The 18475-nt window shown below is 35.1% G+C and overlaps 1 protein-coding gene across 14 annotated transcripts in view; it reads left to right on the forward strand.

Moving 5' to 3' along the window:
- INPP4B (inositol polyphosphate-4-phosphatase type II B) overlaps window positions 1-18475 on the forward strand; it is an 837179-nt gene that overhangs the window by 673976 nt on the left and 144728 nt on the right. For all 14 annotated transcript variants that reach the window (XM_082727238.1, XM_082727234.1, XM_082727229.1 and 11 more), the window contains one exon: window positions 3991-4099. In XM_082727238.1, coding sequence (XP_082583364.1) covers window positions 3991-4099 — 109 coding nt within the window. The remainder of the gene's footprint in view (window positions 1-3990; window positions 4100-18475) is intronic.

Here is an 18475-nt window from a genome sequence, read left to right on the forward strand (position 1 = left end):
TAGCACAAGATTAATTTCTTAGTCCTGATAATCTCTGACTGTATAAGATATTAACATAGGAACATAGTGAAGGGTATACAGAACTGCGTTCTAATTTTGCAACAACTCTGGAAATCCAAAATTATCTCAAAAATAAAAATTTTCAAAAGTATTTAAACAATAAATATGTTTTTGTATTTTAATAAAAATTATGTATATTTTCAAATATGTTATTTTGCTATACATATGTATAGCAAATGATTACTATAGCTAAGTTAATTTACATATTCATCTCACAGAGTTACTAGGCTTGCTTTTTTTCATGTGGTGAGACATTTTTAAAGGAATTCTGTATTTCTTCCTATCTTAGACAGCATATTAAAACTTCAAATTTAAAAAACAAAGATAAAAAATAAAACTGAATTCAAATTTTATAGAAACATTGACAGCAATTTAGCCTAGATACCTCATACAAGTAGAATCATGCATTATTGGTCTTTCTGTGGCTTATTTCACTTAATAACCTCAAGGATTGTCCATATTGTCACATATTACAGAAGTTCCTTTCTTTTTAAAGTTAAATAGTATCCCATTATACATATACAGCTCATTTTCTTTATCCATTCACCCACTGATGGGCATTTAGGTTGTTTCCACATCTTGCCTATTATGGATAGTGCTTACATGAACGTAGAGGCACTCATATCTCTCTGAGATCCTAATTTCAGTTCCTTTGTATAAATACCCAGAACTGGTATTGCTGAAGCATGATAGTTCTACACTGTGCAGGTATTCCAATTTGTCCACATCATGGCTAACACTCACTGTCTTGTTTTTTTGATTGAAGCCGTTTTTACAGGTGTGAGATGGTATCTCATTGTAGTTTTTTTTTTTTTTTTAGTTTTTTTTTCCTTCAGTTTTTTATTTTTATTTTTTTTTATTTTTTTATTTTTTATATTTGCATTTCCTGATGATGAATAATAACCTTCAACATTTTGACCTATACCTGTTGGCCATTTGTATGTCTTCTTTTGCAAAATGTCTGTCTATTCAAGCCTTCAGCCCATTTTTTAGTCAGGTTATTAATTGTTTTACTATGGAGTTATAGGAGTTCGTTATATATTTTGGAGATTAACTTCTCATCAGATATATCATTTGCCAATATTTTCTCCTCTTCTGTATGTTGACGTTTTTGTCTATAGTTTCCTTAATTAGGCAGAAGCTTTTCAGTTTGATGTAGTTCTGCTTGTTTTTGTTGCTTATGCTTTTAGTGTCACATCTATGAAATCACTGTAAAGACCAGTCATCATAAAATTTTCCTCTGTTATCTTCTAGGAGTTTTATACTTTTAGGTATTATGTCTAAGCCTTTAATCCATTTTTTAGCTGATTTTTGTGCATGCCATAGGACAAGGGTCTGATTTCACTCTTTCACATGTGAATTATCATAAATTCTCTTTGTACTTTTATAGAATATGGTCCATGGATGGATATGTATTCATCCTCATCCCACTGAGATATATATATTTCAGATTCCAATATGTTTTTTTTCTGGATAGTATATATAATTTTTTTTTATTTCTTCAATTAAAAAAAATAATACCTTACATGATCTATAAGGACATATAAGAGAAACTGAAATGAGCCTCAAAATATTTATTTATTGACATTTTTGAACACCTATAACATGGATGAGCTCACAAACAGGAAATAGAATGGAAACAAGGGGCACCTCGGTGGCTCAGTGGGTTAAAGCCTCTGCCTTCAGCTCAGGTCATGATCCCAGGGTTCTGGGATAGAGCTCTGCATTTGGCTCTCTGCACAGCAGGGAGCCTGCTTCCCTTCCTCTCTCTGCCTGCCTCTCTGCCTACTTGTGATCTCTCTCTCTTTTATTTTTAAATAAATAAAAAATCTAAGAAAGAAAGAAAGAAAGAAAGAAAGAAAGAAAGAAAGGAAGGAAGGAAGGAAAGAAAGAAAGGAAAGAAAGATAAAGAAAGACCAGGAGAAATAGCATGGTTTATTTAAAAAAAAAAAAAAAAAAAGAATGGAAACAAGTAAAAGTCAGAACTTTGGATATGAAAGAACTTGTTTATAACTTTGGAAGTTCTTCATTATAGTTGGATTCAAGAAACACACAGGCCTTCTTTTAGATTTAAAATTAATTAGCTCTTTATTATGAAGAGTAGACAATATTTGAGTAACTTGCTTCTCTTCCTTTACCTGCTGCTTCCAAGTTTCATGGTTCCTTCATAGGTAGGTGACTAAAATTCCCCTGAGCAGAGTGAATGATGAACAAAGAGAAAATTTCTGCTCCTAGAAAGTAGTTTTGGAAAATTCTGAAACTATATGTGAGTTGAAGAGTCAGATTCACTAGGAAGCTAGTGCAACTTAAGTTTGGAGCTCTTCCTGTATATGAGCCTCTTCTAAGATTCTGCAAAGGGCCTTAGCAACTTGTTTGTGGTCAGGTGTTTTGCTAGGTTCCAGTCACTAATTTAAACCCCTGGCTCTCCATCCCTGGATTAGATATCAGAAGACTGTGGGTGTAAGGTCTTTGGCACTTCAGACAAAGCAGGTCATTTCTCAAGGTTCTCAGAGTTCTCATCAGATAAATGAAGGTAGACTAGAATTTTGTTTTGGGAACTTTTGGGTGTTTTCATGACCATTTGAGAAATCTGTGACCCTTTTCCATGAAGTAGAACAGATATACAATTTTCACATACTTATGGACTTTCCTGAAACTATTTTCATAACCCTAGATTAATCTCTTGGATAATAAAGTCTTTAAGTTTCATGCAAGTCTAATATTCTGCTATATTAAGAAAAGCTAACTTCTATTTTATTAGCGACTTTTTAAAAGGGCAAGAGATTACCACTCTAGCCATCTATTGATGGCTGTTCAATAAGTGCCTTATTGATAGGTTGATTTGGGTTCCATTCTGGGTTTTTTTTTTTTTTATTTGTTTGCTTTCTGTATTGTTTTCTTTTGTTTGTGTGACCTTGAGTTCTCTCGGTTCTCCTGAAGACTTTCACTTGAAGACATTTTTTATTAAGAAAAGTATTTTAGATGCCTTTGGACTGAACCAGTATAAAGAAGTTATGGTGTTTACCTGAAGCTAATAAAATAATTTATGTTTTCCCTGTAAATGGGAACTGAAAAACAACCAGTGTCAATACCAAAATCAATTTGGAAAGGATCTCCTATGAAATTAGGTTTCTCAAATAAAATGTAGTTTAACAAGAGATGTTCACTCTGTCTTCCTTCTTATGGGGATATTTTTCATTAGAAGGTAAAAATGATGCTGTGTTTTGAAGCAATAAACTTAATATGTACCAAACTTGATGGCTTCCAAGATCAAAGGATTGAGTTTCAATTTAAATGTATGGATTTTTTATTAAAAAAAAATACAAAAAATCTTGGTGGAAAATAGATCTAGAGACATTTTATGTATTCTTTCCATGTCATCTAAGAAAATTGCAAAAGCTTGCGTTCAAAACTGTGTAAGATTTAGTATACACAGACAGGAAACTACTCTGTATAGATTTTTAAAAAATGTACTAGTACTGTTCTGCCCTTGAGCCAAGATGAATTAATATTTTCGTTCTTCCTCTGTAAATTTTCTCTGTAAAGATTGTTCATTATTGTTCAATTTCAATATGATTGCAAATTAAATGATGCAAAACTCAATAAAGTAAAATACACAAAAGGCCAATTAACATGTTATCTCAGTAAGTATATAGAAGAACGAGGGAACATACTGTTCCACACAGTAGCATATAATTAAGATGTAGTCATAAATCAAAGAAATATTTTGACTTGTTTAGGTGCACAGGTGGCTTTTAGAAAGATTGATTAGCTCCTCTTGCCCCCTTGAGATGAGAGTTCATAGTTACTCCTGCAAAATTAAACAGAATAATTTCTCAAACTTCCCACAGTGTGTATGCTTCAATGCAGATAGCATGCTGGAGACAAATGTTTGCAAAGTGTTCATCTCCTTGTCTATTCCTGTTCCAGACGCTCTCTACGATGTCATCACTGTGGGAGCCCCAGCTGCCCATTTTCAGGGATTTAAGAATGGTGGTCTTCGGAAACTACTCCATCGATTTGAAATGGAAAGACGAAAGTAAGTGATGACATGATGCATTAATGATACTACTTTCCCTTTGGGAAAGTTTGTTTATAAGGTTAGGATGAAGAAGCTTGGTCCATCGCAATGAGTAGTTCTTGACATCTCCAACCCATTAAGTACCTTCAAGTTGCCTAATGGTCAAGAAAATATTGGAACAAAAATGAAATTAGAATACATGAAGTGCCTGTGGTGCCTGGGTGGCTCAGGGGGTTAAAGCCTCTTCCTTCGGCTCAGGTCATGATCTCAGGGTCCTGGGATCGAGCCCCGCATCGGGCTCTCTGCTCAGCAGGGATCCTGCTTCCTCCTCTCTCTCTGCCTGCTTCTCTGCCTACTTGTGATCTCTGTCTGTCAAATAAATAAATAAAATCTTAAAAAAAAAAAAGAAAAGAATACATGAAGTGCCTGAGTGTGTTGCTTATGGAGTAGCACTATGCTGGCAGAAAAATCTTCTGGAAACTATGCTACCAAAAAATAAGATCTATTCTGGTATCAACTATGGCTCATTCAATGGAATAGTATTCATGTGGAGAGTTAGTTGAAAATGATCTACTTTAACTGTGAAGCCCAAGACACTTGATGGAGAGCATGAGTCCCAATTACGACTCTGACCATACTAGTGATTTCCACTGGGGCTGAAGGCCAGGCACATAACTGCCTATCATTTAATCGTGTCATTTGAAAAAGAGACATCAATGTAGAACTCTGTTAAATGGTGAGATTAAAACAGTAATCTTGTATTCCTTAGGGATAAGGCATAACACAAAAACCAAAGTATTATCACTGTCACTTATAATTTTATTATACTTCAATTTTTTGTGTTCTCAGTTATTTTAAAATATTGCATCAGTAGTTCAGTCCCACATACTGACCCCCACATACTGAGTTTATCCTGTAATATGCATATATTCATGTAAACCATCAAGAGTGTTATTCAGGTGTGAAGGGTAAATTTCCTTTCCTTTTAAGGTTGTTACTCTTCTTGGATTACAGGGTCCAAATTTTGAAAATTAGGGGAAAATAGTTGTTCTTAGTCATAGTTGGTTTAGTAATAGTATTAGAAAATGTGAGTGGCAGAAACAGAATTTTCTAAAAAGTTTTTATCACGTAACACATTTGTTATTCAGTGTCCAGATGTTCAGGAAGAAAGCATTCAGAAATTTGGAAGCGGTCAAATTGGGGCACCTGGGTGGGTCAGTTGGTTGAACTTCTGACTCTTGATTTCAGCTCAGGTCGTGATCTCAGGGTCCTGAGATGGAGCTCTGCCTTGGGCTCCACACTCAGGGAGGAATCTGCTTGAGAGTCTCTCTCTCCCTCTCCCTTTGCCCCTCCCCCTGCTGGCACTGTCTCTCTCTTTAAAAAAAATTACTTAAAGTAAGTTAGAATTGAATAAGTAATATACTATTATATTAAATATAAACTAATAATATAGCTATATGTTTTTTCTTGTTTTAAAGAAATTGACTTTAGGGTTGCCTGGTGGCTCAGGTCCAATAAGCTTCTGAGTCTCAATTTCAGCTGGGGTCATGATCTCAGGGTTGTGAGATGAGCCCTGCACTGCATTCCACACGGGGCATGGGGCCTGTTTAAGATTAGCGCGCGCTCTCTCTCTCTTCTCTCTCTCTCTCTCTCTCTCTGTACTGCTTACCCCTCTCCCACTCACATGCTCGCTCACTCTCTCTCCTTCTCTCTCATTAAAAAAAAAACACACAAGCATGGAAGGAGGGAAGGAAGGAAGGGAGGGAGGGAGGGAGGGAGGAAAAGAAGGAAGGGAAGAAAGGGGAGGAGGGGGAAGAGAAGGGAAGAGAAAGAACAAATGGACTTTGGTACAATACTATTAACTTAGATACAATCCTTATTCAGATTACTCCAGGTTTCATTTTCGTGTTTGGTTGGTTGGTTGAGAGGACATAGATAGAATTCGATGAAATTTTATCACAGGTGTAGATTAGAGTAACTATCATCAAAGGACTAATTCCTTTATTCCACTATTCCACTAGGACTATTCCACTAATCATTAAAGGACTATTCCATTACCACCGAGGAACTCCCTCAAGTGATCTCGTAATAGTCACACCCTCCCCCAAAACCTTCTGCTGCAGAAAGTTATTCTGTTGCCTTATTATTTCAGCAGGGAGTAGGAATCAGAATTGCAACCAGGGGCTCTGAGGGGAGAGGCGCTCCTATTTAAGTCATGGAGGCGGGCAGCCAGTTATCACAGACCTCATAGGGAAAGGATGCCATCTCTTTGCTGAAATGGGGATGGGAGTGGAATACAGCTTTCTACCCAGGTACTGTACCAGGGAGGGGCTTTTCTCACTGACCCCTTGCTGCACCATTATTTAAGTGGGGGGAGCAACCTGCCATTTTTCTGATATCACCCACAGAATAGACAAGTATGAGAGAAACTTTTCTGTTCTGTTTGGCCACCCTTTACTAGTTGTCTGGCTTTTCTTGGATGCCACTTTTACCTGGCATTTTGCATCACTGGGATATGAGACAAGGAAAAACAAAAACAAAAACAAAAACAAAACTATGGAACTCACTGTCGTGTTATTCCTTGAGTCCGAAGGCGCCCAGTCAAAGTGCTCTCCTTTTTCCACCTCTGAGATCCTTCTGATAAATGACTTACAGCTTTTGTCTAGAGTATTTTTTGCAATTAGAGAAGTAAAATAGATTATATTTACTCTATCTTGCCTGGAACTGGAAGTCTCTAATCTTGAGAATTCATCTAATCTATTTGTTTTTCTCAATCAAATGTTAGAGTTTATAACACAGTTAAAAGACTGAAAACTGTCCACCGGGCACATAAAATCTAGTTGAGCATATAAAGAGTTGGCATATGATGATACATGGAACCTAACTGTGTTAGCTTTATAAAATCCTAAAATACTACTATATGCTACTATACTATTAAAGAAAATATTGAGTTGTGTGATTAGATTCTGAATAATATTTTTTGAGTCTTAAATATCTCCATGAATATCTGAATTTTTTACTATTCCTCACCTCTCACTGGGATGTTTATATACCTATAATCTCTCACACACACACACACACACACAAACACACACCACTTTTAGGATCAAATTTAAAATAAAAGGAAAAAGAGCATCCAATGCTAATAAACATTAATTTGCTTTAGGTTTTTCATATGTGTTATTATCCCATTATTTTACTAATGACTTTATTGATAAAATGCAAAGAAATTTTTAAATTAAAAAACAGTATGGTGTGAATCTCAAAAAGTATTCCATAGGGCAGTGATACAGGACAAATACGGCTTGCTGAGGCAATACACAGATAAGCATGGTTTCAGCCAGTCCATCAAGTTAAGAGGTGATAGAAACAAAGACTTCCAGCATGAAGTGACATCATACTATGCAAATTATTTTTCTGTAGATTCTTTCAACATCAAATATTGCATTTGTCAGTCAAAAGCAATAACAGGAATAAATATGACTATATGAAATGAGTAACTTAGACTAACACACTTATTTACATTTGGCAGTGCAGAAAAGCATATTAGGTGAAGGAATTTTCTTCAGCTCTGTTCTTTTGCTACTTCCCCAAAAGACAGTCAAATATTTTAGGCCAGTTTTTTAAGGGATCGACTATAGCTGTTACACTACTTCACCTCCATTTATTTTCATCTTAGCTCTGCTAATGAACTATTGTCCTATGAGAACATGTGTAATTTATGTGTCTGTTCCTCAGGGATCTGTCTTTTGATGAAACATTGAATACATAATGAGAAGGGTTTTAGTATAAGAAAGCCTTGCTTACTGGGGCGCCTGTGTGGCTCAGTTGGTTAAACTCTGACTCTTGATTTCAGCTCAGGTCATGATCTCAGGGTCTTGGAGGGGAGCCCCACGTTGGGCTCGCACTCAGTACAGAATCTTCTTCTCCCTCACTCTCTACTCCTTCCCCCTCCTGCGATCATGTTCTCTCTCAGTCTCTTTCTCTCTGTCTCTCAAATAAATAAATGAATAAAATATTTTAAAAAGAGCCAGCCTCGCTTATAGTGTTCATATAATGTAGCTTAGATCACATAAAAATGCATTTTAAAAGCTACAAGATAATTAATAAGAAGAGTGATCTTTTTAAAGAACAAGTGTCTGAGTGTATTTCTCTGTTCAGAAACCTTCAGGGGTTCCACAGTCATCCACTGGGCCTTCAAAGCATCTGTGATCTCGCTCCACCAACTTTTTACTTTCACCAATCACACCTTCTCCTATTGTTGCTTCTTAAATGCTATATAAACTGTTTCCTTAATGGACCTCACGATTTTCCACCTCTTCTTCTTTCCTTTCTCATTTCCCTTATATAAGAAATTCTTCTGTTTTCATCTTCCCCCTATTTTCTGTTTCTGTCAAAAACATACACAAAATCCTATTCAAAATTCCGCGCATCATCTGTCCTAAGAGTCTACCCTCTTCATTATGTCTTCCTGATTTCCCAAGTTGATTTGACTTCCTATTCCTAATATTTTATTTTTACTCCCCTTATAGCCTTATTAGGTCAGGGTTATGATGTATTAGGTTTGTTCTTGTGTGATACTCCTGTAACAGTTTGTGATTCCCTTGATGAAGAGATAAATTTGGATCTTTTGGAGTTCCCCAGAGAGTATTTGGTATACAAGTTCAAATTCAGCAGGCATTGGAATTCACATATGAATCAGTTACAGTCTCTGATTTAAAGTGCTGAAAACACCAGTGGGAGATCAAGTTTCACAAATAATAATAATTCAGTACAATCAGTATTACATAAAGTAGGGCTTCTCAACCTTGACTGCATATTACAATTACCGCTGGAGCTTTAGAACATTTTTATCTCTGCCAAGATACCACCCCAGACAAATTAAGTGAAAGTCATGGGAATAAAGCCCAGGTATGGGTATGTTTTAAAAGATTCCCAGGTAAGAATGATGTGTAGCAAGAGATAGATGTGAGTGGATAGTGCTGGAAGAAAACTATGGGGCGTGGAGAATAGAAACAAGAATAGTGACACAGTAGAGTTGCACTTGAAAAATATTCAGTATAGACTCTCAATTGAGATGTATCAGGAAGAAAGAAAATTTATACAAGGTAATATCTGTTGATATAAGAAGAAAAATATTACATCTTGCTTAGTGGAAATGTGTCTTTAAAGAATCCCAAAATCATTAATAGTTGCCAAACAGAATCAAGATCAGAATAAAGAGATAACAATTTTCATCTGAGAAAACGTGGGCTTGAGTAACATGTGAACAAATAAAATTGAACATATTATAAGGGTTTTCATGCCATAAACATGAGATTTTTCTGAGACAAAACCCTAATTGCACATGTTATTTTTCTAAAGGACCAAAATTAGGATGTTTGTAGGCTGTGTATTCAGTTGTTACATGAAACATCAAACAATGTTACATCAAACTTTCCTGGAGTCAGTAATTTACATGGAAGCTCTTTAAAGCTTGTGGATTCCTCCCCCAAAATATGATCAATTCTTTACTTCTGCTGTTGCTTAAAAGAAAGGGGGTTAATTGCCACAACAACACATATTTTGCCTGCTTTGAACATTTGTGATTTCAGCAGGAATTTCAGGCTCAGACAGAACTTTGACTGAGTAGGATCATGACCTAAAAACATAACCTTTTCCTTAAGATGGAAAAGCACCTTATGAAAACCAAGAATCTTTATAAAGAAGAAAAAGTGCCAGTGAAGGGCAATGTCAACCTCATGTGAAAATATTAATTCCCTGTGATCTGCCTATTCATTTGGAGTAAACTCAGAGCCAACTCCCTGCAAATGACCTAATGTCACATGCCTGTGGACATGCTCTGGTGTTCCCACCCCTCCCCCACCTGTTCCAGATAGGAACACAGTAGGAACACAGTCAACATTTACTACCCCACGATTTCAAATGGAAAAACAAAAAAGAAAAAGATCACTTGGAAAAGTCATAAGGAAAATGAACTAAAATTTTACTGACAGGAATATTGTAGGCTCGCCTTGAGCCTGCCACAACCTGAGTCTGTATTACAATTTGGGGGACTTTTCTGACGGAAAGCAGAATATTAATACAAAGGGTTAAACAAACCAGTCTTACCTTTATGAGATCAATGGTTATGTGGTCATATGACAAAAACCCTGAGGGAAATTTTCCTATTGTAAGGAGAAGATGTTTCCTCATTCTCTATTTTAGGAAGAAGACTTCTTGGGTAAAAGGAAAACTATTGCATTAGGCAAGGAAGCTCTGTGTAGCCTACAGTGAGGCAGGCATTCATTTAGCCAGAAATGGGACCTGGATGCAACACCTCATACCACTACCTTTGATATATGTATCCTTCTGATAGAATCACTAACCACTGCTTAATTTGGGGAAATAAAACATAAATTAAACAGCTGAGATGTCTAAACAAAACAGTTTTCCAACTTCTCTTTTTTTGTACTCTCTCCAGTAACTAAGCAGTAGTTACAAAAAAATTTGTTTTAAACCTTTCGTTTTTATACTTAAGACTAAGATTCTCATTTTTTAAATGAAAGGGAATTAGTGATTCAAATATATTCAGTGAAAGGAGTAAGACTGCATCCATGATTTGTTTGGAGAATGAATTTTTCTTTTTTTTTTTTTTCTACTTAAGTTCTTTTGCTATCTCTCGCTTGATTTCTGGATTTCTCTTAGAAATTTGTCTTGTTCACTAGCAGACCAGTTTAGTCTGAGATCACGTTTCTGTTTATATTTTCTGTGTACCAAGAGATCATGCCATATATCTTTTCATTAGAAATATTTTGATCTTTAAATAATGTGAATTTAAAAATATTTTCTATTAATTATTTTCTTTTTTAATTTTAATTTCAGTGTAGTTAATATACAGTATAATATTAGTTTCAAGTGTATGATATAGTGAAACAATACTTCCATACGTTATCCTGTGCTCATCACAAGTACCATCCTTAATCCCCATCAACTATTTAACCCATCCCCCCCCCACCTCCTCTCTGGTAACCATCAGTTTGTTCTCTATAGTAAAGAGTCTGTTTCTTGGTTTGTCTCTTGTTCTCTCTCTTTTTTTATTTTGCTCATTTGTTTTGTTTCTTAAATTCAACACATGAGCAAAATCATAGGTATTTTTCTTTTTATACTTTCTATACTTTCTATTATCCATGTCATTGGAAATGGCAAGATTTCTTTCTTTTTTATATGGCTGAATAATACTTCATCGTATAAATATACCACATTTTTTTAAAGATTTTATTTATTTATCAGAGAGCACACTACCTAGTAGTGTGATTACTGGATCACAAGGTAGTTCCATTTTTAATTTTTTGAGGAACCTCCATACTGTTTTCCACAGTGACTACACTAGTTTGTGTTCCTACCAACAGTGCAAGAGTGTTCCTTTATCTCTGGATCCTCACCAACACTATAGTTCCTTGTGTTTTCAATATTAGCCATTTGAACAGGTGTGAGGTGATAGCTCATTGTGTTTTGATTTGCATTTCCTTGAGGATGAGTGATATAGAGCATGTTTTCATGTGTCTGTTAGCCATTTATATGTTCTCTTTGGAGAAATATCTGTTTGCATCTTCTGTCCATTTTTAAAATTGAATTATTTCAGTTTTATGTGTATGTTTATTGGAAAATGTAGAAAAGTCAAAATAAAGATTAAAATTGCCTCTAATCTCCCTTCTGAACAAGACAGTCACTGCTGGGATACAGGTGTGGTCTCATCTAGTTTGTTTTTACACATATAATTTACACCCTTATTTTTTTTCTCTTATAAGCTTAAAAATTCAGAATGGTTTAAAATGGTTAATTCTTCAAAGTATATCAATTGAATGCTCTACATTGAAAAAAAAAAAATCTAAGTGTTTGTGGTTCTTTGGAAGTCATGACTAATCTACCAAAGGCAGTCTATTTTAAAATATCAGTCTTATAGATTATAGTTAAAATTCATGTCCTATTCACTTCCAAATATATATTTTTTCCTTTTGAAAAAAATACTTTATACCACAGGAAAAAAAAAATCCACTTTATATCATATAGGCTCTATGGAAATAAAGACTAGGTATCTACCCATTCATTTTTTTCTTTTGAACCAACACCTGGCAATACGTGATTTTCAAGGAGATAGCAATTTCACTCTTTGTGTAGATGATAATTTGATTCCTTGGGGATATATTTTCTTCCACCTATGATTTAGTCTTCCTCAGCCACTCTTAGCTCTCTGCTCAGTTCATCTTTGAGCCAATACAAAGTGAGGGCTGCCAAAACTATGGCCCATGTCTCCGTGACAGTTCTCTGCATGTAGCTAGCTCCCTGTATAAACAGCATCAAATCTTCCAGAGAAAGTGGATTTTTATCTCTTACATACATATAGTTTGGAATAACAAGAAAATAAACTGTGTTTAAATAAATAGTCTTGTTGAGACTTCAACATACTGTGCAAATGGCATGATTAGGATTGCAAGGCATTGAGCTACCTGTGATAGAAGGAAATAGAAGGATATTTCTAAGTTGAATATGATCCTAAATGAATTTGTGATGCAGTTTTTCTCCTTCTTTATTCTCTTTTTAACTAAAGAGAATAACAAAAACAAGATTTGCTTGTAGCACACAAATTTAAAGAATAAAGAAGCATTTAAACTGAAAAGCCTACCTCTTCTGCTATCTCTACCTAGAATAAATCAGTTAGAACAGCTAAATGTATTTCCCTGTGTAATTTCTTCTAGGCGTACAACCATTTGAATTTTCAATGGCTATGACTCAGTCCGCAAACTCAAGGTTCAAGGGAGTGTGATGTTCTTGAACTTTCCATAACTAAGTTTAGTTTTTTCTGGCTGCATTCTAGGCTAATGCAGAAACTTTCATTTTAGAAATTCATAGACTCCACCCCCTAAATGGATGGAATCGTGGCTTGGGCACAGAGTTGCTTTGTGACATTAGTCAAACTGCCTCACCTCTCTATAACTTAGTTTCCTCATTTGTAGTTTGGAAGTACTGCTTACCTCATAGGGTTGTTCTGAAGATTTGATAATTTCATATACACCAAATGTTTTATAACAGTGCCTGGTACTTAATGAGGGCCTAACAGATACTAGCTATTATTTATGTAAAATATGTAAACAGGTATATTTTCACTCAGAAAAGTGTTTTGGCAGTGCCTCATTTCAATTCATGTAGATCTCATTTTTTCTAAAAGCTATGTACATTTTATCGATTAAGTGTAGCATAATTATCTAACAATACAATATTGGTGATCATTTAGGTGATTTCTAATTTTTTTTGTTATAACTACACATGTTCACAGGATACACCGTTATTTTTATGTCCCTAAAAACTGTATTTCTTTTTTGATAAACTCCTAAAAGTAGAATTTCTTAGTTGAGGTGGTAAATTTTAGAAATGTTGCCATGTTTCCCTCCAAAATAGTTGTATCAATGTGCATAAAATGCCTAATTGCCGACATATTCTCAAGCTCTGGGCTACTGACACCATCTCTGTGTGAAGCCCAGCTATGGCTCATGAGGTCCAGACACGCACAGACAACCATCTAGCAGACAGCTCTACATTAATGCTATCATCCAACCACTTCAATGTCAACATATTCAATCATCTCTCGATCTCTTTCCCTCAAACTTCTCTTGAGAATCTCTTTTTTCTTAATAAAAGTCACCACCGTTCACCTAGATGTTCATTTTAGAATCTGGAAATCATTGACTACTTTTCTTCCCTTGCTTCCTCTTCCAATAAAATAAAATCAGTTCTTTCAGTTCCACCTTCTTATTTTTCAGGAAGTCATTTATTTCAATAATAAATAATGGGTTCGGACAATTCTAACGCATGAAATCACCATCCTTTAAATATTCTATTGCCAAATCTCTTAATTTGGCAAGATTAAGAGATTAATCTCTTTCCAGACTGGCTCTCATCCAATCTGTTTTTCTCACTTTGGTTGGAGTAATAGTTCCAAAAGACAGATACAGTCTTGTGATTTCATAATGTTGAACATTTCTTAGCTACCTCTTGCCTGGAGTATAAAGTTCAAGGTGCATAATATATTTATGTGTCATCTGGTCCCACTTTCTTCTCCATTTTCATCTTTCACCCCATCCTCTATATGAACCAGACTAAATTTCCTCAGTTTCAGGGCTGTCTGAAAGCCTTTTTTGACCCATTGGCTAGACTGCTGCTTTAAGACTTCTGTATGCAACCATCCCTAATTGTCTGTCTTCCCCTCTGGACCATGTGTGTGGTTTACCACAGTATCCTCAGGAACTAACGTCTAAATGTTTGCTGAGGGGGTGAATAAAAGAAGTGAAAGGATTACCTATTACAGGACTATCTTTCCTCTGCCTGAATAGACCAGTGTGGTTGTATCAGGTAGCAGAAACATAGGAAGTAATTGTGGAGTTGGGAAATAGAAATAGAGGAATATTTGTAGAAAATGTCTCATAAGCTTTAAAAGCAGCCATTTTTTTTTCAAGTATTAGAACATTAGTGTTTGCTTGCACCTCACTAGGAAGGGAAAATATACTTTTATGTGTTCTGAAAGGGGATAGATAATAAATTCTGTAAAATCAGCCTCGCGTAAAATCTGATTCAATATTAGTAATGCAGTAGTGACTTTAACATTTCAGTTGGTGACATTTTTCCAATCACCAACCAAAAAGCTTGTGAAGCCAAGTGTGATCTGAAGTGTAGGCAAAAAGCACTGTATGTAGTATGACAATTGCAGAATTCTTAAAATTAAGTCTTTCCCTTAAAGAAATTACTTTAATTGTAAGTGAAAATAAGTCTGTTAAATGACCTAGAATTTCTAGTGATAATAAATTTGGTGAAGAGAAAAGTGTCTAAAATGATAAAACACATCATCAGTCCTATTTGAGGATTTCAGAAAGCCATTGAACTTCTCACCCTTCCATTTCCTTGTTTGCACTATAGATGCGGCTGATTTCTTCTGAAATCATTAGATTATTAGAAAGAGTGGTTAGGTTAAAATCTTGAGATTTTAAGGAATGATTTATGAAGTATATCATCACTATCTTTCAGGAAGATAATTTGCATAATTTGACTTTCACAATTAAACGTTTTAATTTTACAACTATTAAAATACGATTTCTGCTTTTATCGGGAGAAAAAGTAATCATCAGGAAGATTAGCCTTAAAAGATATTATGTGAAATCTAATAAGCAAATTACATGAAGAAGCTTTTCTTACTTAAAAAACTAAATATGAAAAGATAATATGGTTTGAGGACTTATTTTTTAAAAATCCAAAGTTGTATTTCTCCTTCATTGCAAACTAAAAAAAAAAAAAAATTTAAATCATGACACTGTAATGTCATCTCAACTAGTATGCATTTAATCCAAAGAAGAACTCTTGTACTCAGATTAAACACTGAGAAATTTCCAGCATATTTTTAAATTTCTCTATTAGTTTAGATATTTAATATCGATTGGTCTCAAAGAGAGCAAACAATAGAAAAGAAAATCATCTATAAGTAAATTCTCAGAAAATAAAAAACACTGTGTTTTCCAGAGCTTTAAAGTAGTAAAAGTATTAACTTGAAAAGAAAAGAAAAAGGTTTGTATGGGACTATGTCATGGAAGAATCACACAACTGGCTTGCATAGCATAAAAAAAAAACAAAAAAAAAAAACAAAAAAAAAACCAAAAAACAAAACTGTTATTGCAAAATCTTTGTTAGATGGGACTTTGCCTGAACAATTCAGTGTCTTCTCCCCAGTCATGAGGTCTGTGCTAATAAGTAGTTATTGCAGTGGTTCTATCAGGAGAAGGATGGCTTAGCTTCCAGTGGTGTCAGCACAGATACAAAAAAAGAGACTGGTTACAGATACTTGGGAGGGGTTAGCAATTGTTTAGATTTTGTGTTTGTTTGGAGTGGGAGGTAAAAATCTAGGGTAATCAAGGAAGACTTCCAAGTTTCTGTGCAGCACACACATGTATGGTAATGACATTCACTGTCCTTGGCTCAAAAATTCCAAGAGTGTAAAGAATCTGGAAATGAGGGAAAGAGAGAGAGGAAAAGTGGGGGATGGGAGAGGAGAAGGGAGAGGAAAGAGGGTGGTGGGAAGATGAGGGGAGGGAAGGGCAGAGGGAAAAAGAGAAGAGAGAGAAAGAATATAAGTGTGGGCAGGACAAGAGACAAATCTGAAGGGTATTGTTTGCTATATCAAGTCCTGGCAGCTCATCCAGTAGACTGTAGGGAGTCACTGACAGATTTTTGTCTATGAGGATTAACAGGATTAGATTTGTATTTTGAACCACATGAAAAGCATGAAGAAGAGCAAACAATTAATCCATTATAATACTAATGGAGAGAGGAAATGGGTGACTATGGAATTAGAGATTTTAAGAAAAATTTTATAGAATTTAAATCTAACTGAATGAAAATTTAGGAAGGCTAGGCAAGGTTGAGGAACTCTTAGTACTCTGGTTTATACAACTAAGTAAATGCACAGTTTGCTGGGAAAGAGAGTACAGGAAATAACCCATTGATTTCCATTGCTAAGTTAATAAAGTCAGTTGTATATATTCAATATGAAAATAAGTGTTGGGAAATAAGAAAATAATTTTGTTGAGTCTGTGCTTTTTTTCCAATTAAAGAGCCTCGTAAATGTTAGAACCAATAAGGAATCTCAAAGATCATAAATTCCCCTATTTACTTTATTATTGATGAGAATACTGAGATCAAAGATTAAATCACCCATACAGATAATGATAGAATCAGACCAGAAAATTAGACTTCTGTCCCCACTCTCAGATTCTTCTTCCATACTTATTCACCCTGATGCAATCAATAGATATTTAACACAAAATATAGGCTCTTAATAAATGAACAATTTTAGTTCTAACTACTAATAGATAATCTTTCCAGAATTGATTTTGCTGCCCACCAGATAGAAATTTAAGGGAGGGGGGGGAAAGGTTGGTCCATTAAACTCTTTATGGGCTTTAATGAGAACATAATTTTAAGAGATAATCACTTCACCTGTATAATTACAAAAAATACATTACTTTATATGGTGATTAATACTATTTTAAACTGCCTGAAATTGTTTTGTATAGTAGTCAGTAAAAATAATTGTAGGCATTGGTTCTCTCTATATAACCTGCCCAATACACCTCAGTAAAACCACTTAGGAATTAAAATAATAAAAGGAAAAAGTAAACTTTTCAAAGATGATCATCCTTTAAATATTCTACTATTTATAATAGTAAGATATTAAAAACATCTTGAATGAATGAATAAGCACTCTTTGCATCATTAGAGTAGAGCACTATGTAGTCATTTCAATTGGTGTATGGATTATGAAGTATGTAGACATGTATATTAAAACTGTACCTGGGGGCACCTGGGGGCTCAGTTGGTTAAGCAACTGCCTTTGGCTCAGGTCACGATCCTAGAGTCCCAGGATCTAGTCCCACATTGGGCTCCCTGCTCTGTGGGGGGTCTCCCTCTCCCCTCTCATGCTCTCTCCTCTCATTTTATCTCTAAAATAAATAAATAAAATCTTAAAAAACAAACAAACAAACAAACAAAAACTGTACCTGCAAGAAAACATGAAATTATATATACAAAGACGTCAATCTAAACATGGGTGAATGTTTTGGAAGGGATAGTTAAGTTTATGTAGAGTGATGCAGATAGATGCAGACAGGGCTCTAGTTCTTTTAGGATACTTTTGTTTTCTATCTCCCTTCCTTTTTTTTTTTTAAGATTTCATTTATTTATTTGAGAGACAGAGCGGAGGGATGTTTGGGTAGTGGGAGAATCAGACCTCCCCAATGAGCAGGGAGTGGGACTTGATCCCAGGATGCTGGGATAATGACCTGAGCGGAAGGCAGATGCTTAATCAACTGAGGCACCCAGGCACCTTCTCTTCCTTTTTATTTTGTTGTACAATAAGAGAAATGTCTTTGTAAAATACTTTTTCTACGTCTCCTTCCAGCAAATATGGAGAACTAGATGACATGAAAAAAAACTCCAACTACAAAATACATAGAAAGTTAGAAGCCATATGACATCCTTTGTCACAATGCCATGTGACATTGCTTTTAAATGAATGTCTGACCTCACAAGAATATAAGAGTCATAGTACTGAGGATTGTTAGTTAAAAGCTCTAAAACTATGGCTACTCAAATGATATTTAAATTTGCAAGGTCTTGTGAGAAGATGAGTGAGGATAAAAAAAAAAAAAAAAGTTATTTATTCCCCGTTTCTTCCTCTCTGCTACCAGCCCTGGCTTGTGGCATTTAGAGGACAAGCATCATCATTCTCTTTCCACCAGAAAGACCTCTGACCTTTTGCTTCCCTCAGTGTATTCACCAAGTAGCAGTCATTAAATATTTGTTGAAAGCAAT

This window comes from Mustela nivalis, assembly GCF_964662115.1.
Source record: "Mustela nivalis genome assembly, chromosome: 4".
Classification (NCBI taxonomy): domain Eukaryota; kingdom Metazoa; phylum Chordata; class Mammalia; order Carnivora; family Mustelidae; genus Mustela; species Mustela nivalis.